At 38.7% G+C, this 11,662-nt stretch overlaps 1 protein-coding gene across 4 annotated transcripts in view; it reads left to right on the forward strand.

Moving 5' to 3' along the window:
- Positions 1–1,282: 1,282 nt before the first annotated feature.
- Positions 1,283–11,662, forward strand: part of CENPQ (centromere protein Q) — a 27,950-nt gene continuing 17,570 nt past the window's right edge. For 2 of the 4 annotated variants that reach the window (XR_006102543.1, XM_042455229.1), the window contains exons 1-4: positions 1,283–1,393; positions 3,743–3,791; positions 6,706–6,826; positions 10,409–10,477. Coding sequence is in view for 3 of the 4 variants with exons in the window: in XM_042455229.1 (XP_042311163.1) it covers positions 1,301–1,393; positions 3,743–3,791; positions 6,706–6,826; positions 10,409–10,477 (332 nt within the window). In the remaining variant the exon portion in view is untranslated. The remainder of the gene's footprint in view (positions 1,394–3,742; positions 3,792–6,705; positions 6,827–10,408; positions 10,478–11,662) is intronic. The other 2 variants (XM_042455310.1, XM_042455144.1) reach the window with 2 other exon arrangements.

Here is an 11,662-nt window from a genome sequence, read left to right on the forward strand (position 1 = left end):
CCAGTCTGCAGTGCCTCTCGTGTTCCTTGATTCTTGTTTGCACACTGTGTTTGGTGGTCCCTGTGTAGACTTGTCCGCAGCTGCATGGTATGCGGTAAAAAGGATGCACTTCCTAATGTATGGAAGGCTTTATTGTTGAACATTTCAGTTCATAGTCTTGATGTTATGATGGCTGCTCTTTTATTGTTTTTTTAAATTGAAAAATGTTCCAAAATCAAAGCCAGTATTTTGACATCACAATCAATAGAAATTAGCATACATTTCCTAGATGGCAAACTGATGAAGAAACCAGGTGGTTTCTACAAGGTAAACGTGGGAGGTTGCACCTCAAATGCAAGGACAAAAATATTTTTTTTCCACAAAGCACAAAAAATTACTTATTTCACAAACAATTATCTAATGATGATCAGATAAACACACACAGAGAAACTACAAACCACATATAAAACATGCAGGAATAATATCCACAATAACAAGATATACACACTTCAGGAAAATCACCTGCTGCACCAAAAGGCTACTTTTGATCCCATGCTGGGAGAAATGTAGGGTAATGAAATAAAATGAATTAATAATGAAATAAATAATGAAACAAAATGAATTAATCAAACACATATCATACCCAAATAAAAACAATGCCTAGCAAAGCATACACAGAACACTGGCACTGTTACTCACCTCCCATCTTGTTCCCTACCACCCTGAAGGTTAACTTTTTTGTGCAATTTATGTCAAAATGAAATGCTAGGCTGTAGGAATTCTCCATTTTTATTTTCTGAGAATACCTCTAGCACTTCAACAGGTAGTAAAGTGCATCGATCCGGCTGCACATCAACCCCTCCCAACTCTGTTTTGGTGGCTGTTGATCATTCAGTCTTTGTTGTTGTTGTTGTTGCCAGAATTGATGTGTGAATTGTCCCTCCTGAACCAGCGGCTTATATTCTAGATAGGATAGAAGCAAAAGATTTTGAACTACTGCTTGTGACAGTGCAAGAGACAACATAATAATTATTTTATTATATTTATTTGTATCATGCTCTTTTCCCAGAAGTGGGACTCAGAGCAGCTGTGACTCAATCTTGTTACGCTACAGTTGTTAAATCATAAGACGTTAAACTATAATTTATGTCATGAGTAAATAATCAAGGGTTTGCTGTTTGTGTGTGCTTGGCATAAGGATCAGTTTAATCTTAGGAAGCCACCTTGCTCATTACATTGGGATGTTTAGAATGATTATTTGTTTCTAATATTCAAAGTCTTCAAATTTCTACATTGTTCTTTTAGCAAGACAAGAGGAGTCATGGAGGTGAGAAAATCTAAAGAGCAAATAGAACATCCCAGAAGAAAAAAGGGTTCAAATGAAAGACCACGAAAGACAAATGTGGAGAGAGAAGTAAGTATCTTCAAAAGAAAAGCAATGCTTGGAGAGAATAGCTTCATGAATGGAAACTTTGTATCTGAAATTACAGGAAAGATTCTAGAGCAGATCATTATACATAGAGTCTGTGAGCTTCTAGAAGGCAATGGCATAATCACAAAAAACAACATGGGTTTCAGAGAAACAAGTCATGTCAGACAAATCTGATATCTTTTTTTGATAAAATTACCAGCTCGGTAGATGAAGGGAATGCTGTGGATATAGCATGTCTTGATTTCAGTATGGCCTTTGACAAAGTTCTCCATGACATTCTTGCGAACAAGCTTGTAAAATGTGGGCTAGAGAGGGTATCTGTTACATGGATTTGTAATTGGTTGACTGGCCAAACCCAAAGGGTGTTCAACAATGCCTCCTTTCCATCCTGGAGAGAAATGACCAGTGGAATGCCAAAGGCTTCTGTCCTGGGCCCAGTGCTATTTAACATCTTTATCAATGGCTTGGATGACACAATTGGGGGCATACTTATCAAATTTGCAGATGACACCAAATTAGGAGGAGTAGATAATTCCAGTATGCCTGAAAAGATTAGAAAACTGGGCCAAAACTAACAAAATGAACTTCAACAGGGAGAAATGTATAGTACTGCACTTAGGGCGGAAAAATGAGGAAGGACTAGCAACAGTCTAAGATACGCAGATGACACCATACTACTAGCTGAAAACATCACAGACTTGGAACAACTATTAAGGAACATCAAGTAGAAAAGTACAAAGGCAGACTTACTGTTAAACATAAAGAAAACAAAAATAATGACCACAGAGAATCTACACAAATCCAACCTAAACAATTAGGAAATAAAAGTAGTAATTGAACCAGGAACTGGAAATCAGAAGAAGATTAAGAATGGGGAGGGTGGCTATGAAAGAACTAGTAAAGATTCTCAAATGCAAAGATATATAATTGAGCACCAGTTAGAATCATATAAGACATCGTTTCCCTATTACCATGTATGGATGTGAGAGCTGACAGATAAGAAAGAAAATAGGTAGAAAATCAATTCATTCAAGGTGTAGTGCCAGAGAAGAGTATTGAGGAATCCATGGACAGCCAAAAAGACAAACAAACGGGTCCTAGAGCAGATTAAGTCAGAAATCTCTCTGTGGAAGCCAAGATGTCAAAAATGAGGCTGCCATACTTCAGACACATAATGCAAAGGGAGGACCCATTGGAAAAAAACAATAATGGTAGGAAAGGTAGAGGGAAGTAGAAAAAGAAGAAGGCCACATGCTAGATGGATGGACTCTATTAGGAGGTTGTACGTGGAATCTAAACAGAGCAGTGAGGACAGAAAGTCTTGGAGAAGTTTCATCCCCAGGGTTGTTATGAGTCGAGCATGACTCAGTGGTGGTTAACAACAAAACAAAAATCTAATATGCAATATTAGGCAGCAACAGTAGGTAATATGCAATAATATGTAAAGTAATAAAACTACAATTCCTTGGTCAGGATCTGATGTGGTAGAAATGTGTTAGATGACTTGCACAAAAGTGCTTTCTGTTGAGGCAAAGACTGGATATGGTCTAAACAGAACACAAGCAAGATATAGAATTGTAGAGTTGAAAGAGACCACTAGGGCAATCCAGCCCAGTCCCGCTTGCCATGCAGGAAATCACAGTCAAAGCTTCCCTGACAGATGGCCATCCAGCCTCTGTTTAAAGACCTCTAAGGAAGAAGACTCCACTACATTCCGAGGGAGTGTGTTCTACTGTCGAAAAGCTCTTACTGTCAGAAAGTTCCTCCTAATATTGAGTTAGAATCTCTGTACCTGGAGTTTGCATCCATTGTTCCATGTTCAAGTCTCTGGAGCAGCAGAAAACAAGCTTGCTCTATCCTCAATGTGACACCCCTTCAAATATATAAAGAGGGTTATCATCATATCACCCCTTAACTGTCTCTTCTCCAGGCTAAACATATCTAGTGCCCTAATTCTTTCCTCATAAGGCATGGTTTCCAGACCTTCACAGTCTGCCCCTTAAGCTGGCCACCACTGTGGTTCCAAACTGCACCACCAGGAGTTGGATTTAATCCACTCCTTTTTGATTCAATCAAAAGGACCAAATTGTGGTGCCAGAGCAGCTTCCGGCCACTCTGGAGTCTGCATCGCTTGAACTCCACACCCGCAAAGCAGCCAGAAGCCGCCTTATTTGGCCCATGTGTTTCAGGCCTATGAGGAACTGTATGATGACTGATTAAACTTTTAATAAGAACCCTAAATGTCTGTGTAGTCTTCAATTTGTAAACTGTGGGTTGTAAGCCAGGTTGCACTTCAAACATTTATGTTTCTGTTTTATTTCTTTATGGCAGGATGCACAAGTAGTCAAGAAAAAACAGAAGAGAACAGTGCATCGAGAAGGTATTAAATTGCTTTGAATTTTTTTCATCTTTTTGGAATCCTGTGGGCGGTCTTTTCCCTAAAACTGGAAGTGACTGTTACATTTTGAAAAAAACTGCCATGTCAATGTAAATGACCTTTGTACCTTCCTAGAGGCTTTTGGGGGCATAGTTACTCTGCCCCACTTTGGAAGGTGAAAGCCCAAGAAGTACAAAAACAGCTTTGGAGTGGGTCCTGTCCAGTTATTGAGTTGCCCATTCCCTTAGAATGTTACTTTCTCTGTCAGTGGAGATAGAGCCATTCATGAATGGGTTAACTCCTTCTGCTGTTCAGCCTGGGCAAATAATTATGTGTCTTTCTTTTGAAAGTTTTAAAACTAGATCCCTAACTTCACCTTCCAGATCTTTTTTCCTTGCCATACATAATTCAAAACAGACTGTATTACCACTTTACTTCCATCTTAATTCTATCCATTTTTGTTGTGCTCTTGCTCCTCCTTCAGCATTTCCCCCCTTTTTAACTTAACTTTTATGTATCCTCCCCTCCTTTCCTCTCCTATGTCACCTATGGGAAAAACCTCCACAAGGATGGGCATGTTGTCTATCTTGCCCAAGAAATATAGTTGCATAGTGAGAGATATTCCTAACTGCCTCCTTCAAGACTGGTAAGAACTCATGCCTCCTTGAACCCTCACATGATGCTGCCACACCTCTTCAGCTGCTTCTGTCAGAACAGTGGGGTTGGAGATTGCTGGCACTACTACTGTCTTCTCCAACACATCACGATATGGCAACTGGTGTTGTAGAGATGGTAGTGGTGGATTTTGATCTCCAGACTGCTGTGGATTTGGACTCAGCCAAGATCATGTAAGTGATTATCCAGGTAGAAGCAGCAAGCAACAATCACAGTGTTGAAGGAGAAGGTTTGGAATATCAGGAAAAGGAAGTGGGGGAATTGTCAAAGTTTCTCTCACACAGTACCTCAGTTGGTGCCCTAGATCACATTCTAGATCAAGAGAAGTAATAGTGCCACTCTATTCTGCTTTGGTCAGGCCCCACCTGGAATACTATGTCCAGTTCTGGGCACTGCAATTCAAAAAGGACATTGAGAAACTGGAGCATGTCCAAAGGAGGGCAACTAAAATGGTGAAGGGTCTGGAAAGCATGTCCTATGAGGAACGACTTAGGGAGGTGGGGATGTTTAGCCTGGAGAAGAGAAGGTTAAGAGTTGATATGATAGCCCTGTTTAAATATTTGAAGGGATGTCATATTGAGGAGGGAGCAAGCTTGTTTTCTGCTGCTCCAGAGACTAGGACCCAGAGCAATGGATGCAAGCTGCAGGAAAAGAGATTCCACCTCAACATTAGGAGGAACTTCCTGACAGTAAGGGCTCTTCGACAGTGGAACACACTTCCTAGGAGTGTAGTGGAGTCTCCCTCCTTGGAGGTCTTCAAACGGAGGCTGGATGGCCATCTGTCGGGGATGCTTTGATTTGGATTTCCTTCATGGCAGGGGGTTGGACTGGATGGTCCTTGCAGTCTCTTCTAACTCTACGATTCTATGAGTCTATGATTCTAATATTTCAGCTGTTCCTTTGTTTGTTTTAAAGCAGTCTCATCTCCTAATAAATATTTGTTTAACCTCCATGAAAATTCTTTTGTTGATTGCTTCCATTCCATTATAATGGGGTTATGATTGGAACTTTTCTTTCCAATCATCTTCAAATTTTTTACTTCTTTGAACAATTCTTTCGAGATAAGGAACATATCCATTCTAGAAGCAGAACAGTGAGGTTCTCAGTAGAAGGTTAGAGTTTCCGTATTCCTGTCTCCATGGATCTAGTAATCACAGACTCCGTCTCCCTTGATTTTCTTTAATTGTTTTACTGGACAATCTATCCATCATGGGGTTCACCACCCGTTCACAATCCCCTGTCAATATAAAATGCTCAGTTGTTGTAAATTCTTTGTAAATACCTTATAAAATTTTGCATTATTTTCTTAAAGGATCATAGAGGCCTACAATCAAATCACCCTCCCCGTATATTTGTGCTTCCACAGCAAAGTATCTCCCTTCTTTATCATTCAAGATTTCTTTTGCAGGAATATGCTTCCCAACATACATTGCAATTCCAGTTTTTTTGTCTTTTACTGTTAAAAAAAGGTTTTGGCCCAATTTCAGATGTTTAAGATATTTTATATCTTGTTTTCTTATGAGAGTTTCTTTTTCTAATAAGTGATAAACTTGTTTCCTTTTGCAAGTTCCATGATATGAATTTCATTTTATTTTATTGTTTCTTTTTTTTTTAAATTTTATTTGAAAAAATACATTCCAATAAACAAATTCAATCTCACAAAGTTAAACAAATAGTTTGTTTAATACCAATTATTTTAAGTATACTTCAATGTAGTTCCTATGAATTACTGAGTTTCCCCCCTCAAATGTCAATACAGTGCGCTCTTGCTTTATACGGGGGATCCGTTATGTAAAATAAATTCAGCCCATGCTCAAGCCCCATTTACATGAATGAGGTACGTGCACACTGTGCCAGTTTGGGTTACATTTAGTATGGAATAAAAAGACAAACAAATGATTTACAATAAAATCTAGTATAGTGTCATAAGGATTTCAAGGCTTTTGTTGGAAAGGCGCAATTATTATTATTATTATTATTATTATTATTATTATTATTATTATTATTTCATATAGCGCTGTAGATTTGCACAGCACTGTACATAAAATCAATAAATATAAAAGAGTAAACCTTCCTATGGTGTACAATCTAAGAAATAATAGGATAATACATATAAAAATTGTGAAACTCTTTTTGTCATAAATAAGTATTGTACAGCACAAAGTGTTATCATAACACATAGTGCTCCAGCACAATATTCCATCTAGCTATGATATGTACAAATATTATTTCTCTTCACCAGCAAAACTAACATGTCTGAACACAGGAGTACTGAAGGCAACTGCAACCCAACAAGCAAAATGGCAACCACTTTCAAAGAGCACTAGAGAGCATCTGGAAGCTACAGTGCATTGGTTACTAGCGTAAGTACTGACTACATTTGTTTCCCTTGGAAAGCTTCAGAAAACACAAAAGATTGTTTATCTTCAACAGAGTTAGTAAAAAGCAAGTTTTAAATACAGCAACCAAATTCTCATTCTTTTGGTTTAAAATATTTGGTTAGATTTAAGCCAGGTTTTGGGGGGTTGTTTGTTTGTTTTTGTTTTATGGAAACATTTTAATTAAAAGAGTTTGAATCCTGTTTATGATAGTAATACTGTGAAACATTATTTTATGTACAGTCCATCATCCTTATCCACAAATTTTTTATCCACAGATTTAAGCATCCACAGCTTGAAAATATTCAATGAAAATATACATTCCAAATAGCAAACCTTGATTTTGCCATTTTATACGAGGGGCGCCATTTTCCTATGCCATTGTATTTAATGGGACGAGCACCCATGGATTTTGTTATCTGCTTGTGGTCCTGGAACCAAACCCCAGCGGATAACAAGTGCCCACTGTATTAGAAATCTTGATTGACATTAACAATCCAAAATTATTAGGCTTTGATATCATTTACCTCTATCACTAAAACATTTATTTATTAATTTATTATTACAGTATTGTTCCTATTAGAAATGAATATATGTAGACATCTTGTTGTTGTGTGACTTCAAATTAAAATGTTTACATTTTGGAGTTTGTTATACAGTGGAGAGGAGAAGCCAGGCATAGTCAGACATGCATTCTAGACTTTAGGAGAGTGGAGTTTAGTAAACTAAAAGAAATAGTGGGCATGATCCTGTGGTTAGCAGGCCTAAAAGAGAAGGGAGTTCAGGATGGATGGGAGTTTCTCAAAAGTAAGATACTGTAGGCACAATTTCAAACCGTTCCAATGAGGAAAAAAAATGGGAGATGTCTCAAGAGACCAGGATGGATGACTAAGGAACTTTCAGCTGAGCTAAATTTTAAATGGAACATGTATAAGAAATGGAAAAATGAGGAAATCACCAGAGGGTAATTCAAACAAATAGCTAGCATGTGTAGGGGTAAAGTTAGAAAAGCTAAAGTTCAGAATGAACCTAGGCTTGCTAGAGAGGTTAAGAACAATACAAAGGACTTTTTTGGATATGTCCGCAGCAAAAGGAAGAAGAAGAAAATGGTACTGCCACTGCGTGGAGAAGATGACAAAATGCTGACAGAGGACAGAGAAAAGGCAGAATTACTCAACACCTTCTTTGCCTCAGTTTTCTCAGAAAAGGCAAAGGGTGCTCAAGGAGAGAATAGGGGAAATTCAGCACAGTATAAGTAAGGAGATAGTACAGGAATACTTGGTTAATCTAAATGAATATAAGTCTCCAGGACCTGATGAACTACATGCAAGAGTATTAAAAGAACTGCCAAATGTAGTATCGGAGCCACTGGCAATAATTTTGAGAACTCCTGATTTTTACAAGCTTGTTTGCAAGAATGTCATGGGGAACCCTGTCAAAGGCCTTACTGAAATTAAGATATTCTATATCCACAGCATTGCCTTCATCTACTAAGCTGGTAATTTTATCAAAAAAAGAGATCAAGTTTGTCTGGCATGCCTTGTTTCTCTGAAACCCCTGTTGACTTTTTGTGATTATATTATTGCCTTCTAGATAGTCATACACTCTCTGTTTAATGATCTGCTCTAGAATCTTTCCTGGTATAGATGTCAGACTAACTGGATGATAATTGTTGGGATCCTCCCCCCCCCCCTTTTTTTTTTTTTTTTTGATGGGGACAAAAATTGCCCTCCTCCAGTCTTCTGGGACTTCTCCTGTTCTCCAGGAGTTCTCAAAGAACATCCTTTTTAAATTGTGATGCCCAGAACTGGACACAATATTCCAGGTGGGGCCTGACCAGAGCATAATAGAGTGGCACTATTACTACCCATGATCTAGACCCTATACTTCTATTGATGCTGCCTAATAGATATGTGAAAGGGATCTGGAAGTCCAAGTAGACCACAGGTTGAACATGACTCAACAGTGCGATGTGGCAACTAAAAAGGCCAATGCAATTTTAGGCTGCATCAATAGAAGTATAGTGGCTTTTGGCCTCTTAGAACGTATTTATTATTTAAACAGCATACCTCCAAATTGACCCGAAGCAGCTTTATTTTGGCCTGTCTGTATGGGCTCTAAAGTCTACGAAAGCTCATGCTACAAACTTCTTTTTCTCCCCAATTAGTCTGAAAGGTGGTACAAAATCTCTATACATATTAATTCTACAAACACTGCTATATCTTTAAATTCTATCACTATGGAAAGCACCAAATTTAGCCGAACGAAGTGGAAATCCCTCAACCTCTTCACCAAACTTGCCCAGATACATACAGATATCTGTTAGATTTTTGGCTTGTGAAGATTCTGTTCCTTATTTACAAGTGTGTGTTAAGAATCAAAATGAATATTCTGTGGCGTAGAACTTTTGTGTTCTCTCTGTCAGTGATCAGACAAATAGGCTGTAAGCCATGCCCCTTTTCTCTGCTATTGTGTCTGAGGTAAAAAGGCAGCTCAGCTCTCTACTTAAGACTCTGTTTGAAGAAAGTCTGTTAAAGCTGTTGTGTTCTTTGCAATTTATAGTAAAAGAGAGTTCTTTTATAAACCTTTGTCTTCCTGGATGTTATTTTTCCTTACAAGGGAATAGACAAGGTTGTGACCATAAGGTTTACTGCTGAGGGAATTAAACCAACAGCAACCTTAACAATGGCCTGTTACAGACTGCCAAAATAAAGCTGCTTCGGGTCTCTTTGGAGATATGCTATTTAAATGATGCATGGGTCCTAAGAGTCTGGAGGTCGCGCCAAAGGCACACTCCATTCCTAAGCACTGGAGTGCAGCTTTGGTGCAGCTTCTGGATTCTTAGGATGCATGCATCATTTAAACAGCATACCTCCAAAGAGACCCGAAGCAGCTTTATTTTGGCAGTCTGTAACAGGCCAATATCTCCTTTCTCAACAAGTGAAAACAATGGGATGTCGTTACCAAGAATCTACGTGTGGAGAGCCCTTTCCAAATTACATATCATGTAGAGCTCATGGGCTCTACCCATGCTGACTGGATCTACAATAGCCAACATTCCTTTTCAGTTTTCTTCATTTAATCTCCTGTACTCCTGTCTGTACCTGGCTTCCACTCCACCATAAGCAACTGAAGAAGTAGACTAAAGTCTAAAAAAGCTCATGCTACAAACTTCTTTTTGCTTTTAATCTCAAAGATGCTACATCATCTCTATACACATAAGACAGTAGATTGCTCCACTACACCCCCAGAAATGAATTTCCATGTTGAGTTCCAATCCATCTAAAACAATTTTCTTAATCTAGGTAAAACAATTTGCTTAGCATTTATATATCATATTTTTATTATCTTCTGGAGACAAAGGTTGTATCTTATCTCTATAAGATAGGAGGTTACTTTTAAATTGACCACTACATTACTATTCTGTATTGAAAAGACACCTGGGAACTGAAGGCAAGATGCTCCCATGATATTCCTAAGAATAGGTGCATGGCACACACACACGCCCCGCAAATGTCTGCATGTAAAAAAAAAAAAAGTTCAGTAAATTTTATTCTCTTCTTCCAGGTCTATTCTGTATAAAACGACAGAAAATCACAGTGAAATTGAAAAGCATTTAAATCGCCTCAAGAAAAGGTAAGGGATAGTGGCTAGCATGTGTTTCAGCAACAATTCTGAGCTTATTTATAGATGCAAATGTGATTATGTTCAGAAAATTTGAATCCCTGATTTTTCAAACAAATGAATAGTAGCCTGGTTGATAATGTAAAATAAGACTACCCAACTCACACCCCAGAGGCTTTAACACCCCGTTTGGCCTTCCCAAATAATTATACCAAATTTTAACCAAGGACATAGTAAAATGTCTATTGTTTGGAAAGGAAAAATATTTTTAAATTTTGAGATATTTTAATGTTGTGTCTCTGAGATTTTGTATCTAAGTGTGTGCCGTTCTTAAATTGTGGAACATTTATTCCTGGATGATACCAGATTTGTTAGGGGTCAGCCTTTGTGATAAAAACACCTCCTACTCTTGGCTGCTGCAGCATCCCCCCAAAATATAGTGGCCTTCACAGTGGAGAGGAAAGTATACTTGTTCTGGGTCTTACCCTTCAACTTCACAATCACAGATCCTTGTGTTTTCATGAAAGTCATGGCAGTGGTGACAGTTTCTCTGTGTCAGCAAGGTGCCCTGTATCCCTACATAAATGACTGCCATGTCATACCCCCCTTCAAAAGACAGTTCATGGCAAACATAAATACCGTCCTGGACCTTCTCCAGTGCTTCAATCAACCTCCTTGTGAATCAAGAGAAATTTCTCTTGATCTCTGTTCAACAGATAAGATTCATTGGGGCAATCTTGGATTCAAAAGAACAGACAGCCTTCCTCCTTTCACAATGCTTCATCAGTCCATCCTTCAGTGTCTTTGGTACAGACAGCTGTGGGTGCAGGTGATCTTTGGGTGCATGTCATCTGCCATGTCAGTCACATGCCATGTCAGACTCTGAATAATGCCCCTGCAATTGTGGTTCACTGCCAATTTCAACCCACTTCAAGACTCTCCAACCATCATGAGAACCACCCAGCAATCCCTCCTCTGGTGTCTGATACCCTCCAATGTCCAGAGTGGCATGTCTCCCCTATAACCTCAGCCTCCTGTCACAACGAATGCATTGATGACAGGTTCAAGGGCTCAACTCAACAATTTCTTCATTCAAGGCTTTAGTCAAAAGAGGAGAAGACTTTGCACGTAAATGCCCTGGGCCTGCTCACAGTAAAAACACTCCTTGAAACATTCCTATGGGGCAAGGTGGCACAG

This window comes from Sceloporus undulatus, chromosome 1 (assembly GCF_019175285.1).
Source record: "Sceloporus undulatus isolate JIND9_A2432 ecotype Alabama chromosome 1, SceUnd_v1.1, whole genome shotgun sequence".
Classification (NCBI taxonomy): domain Eukaryota; kingdom Metazoa; phylum Chordata; class Lepidosauria; order Squamata; family Phrynosomatidae; genus Sceloporus; species Sceloporus undulatus.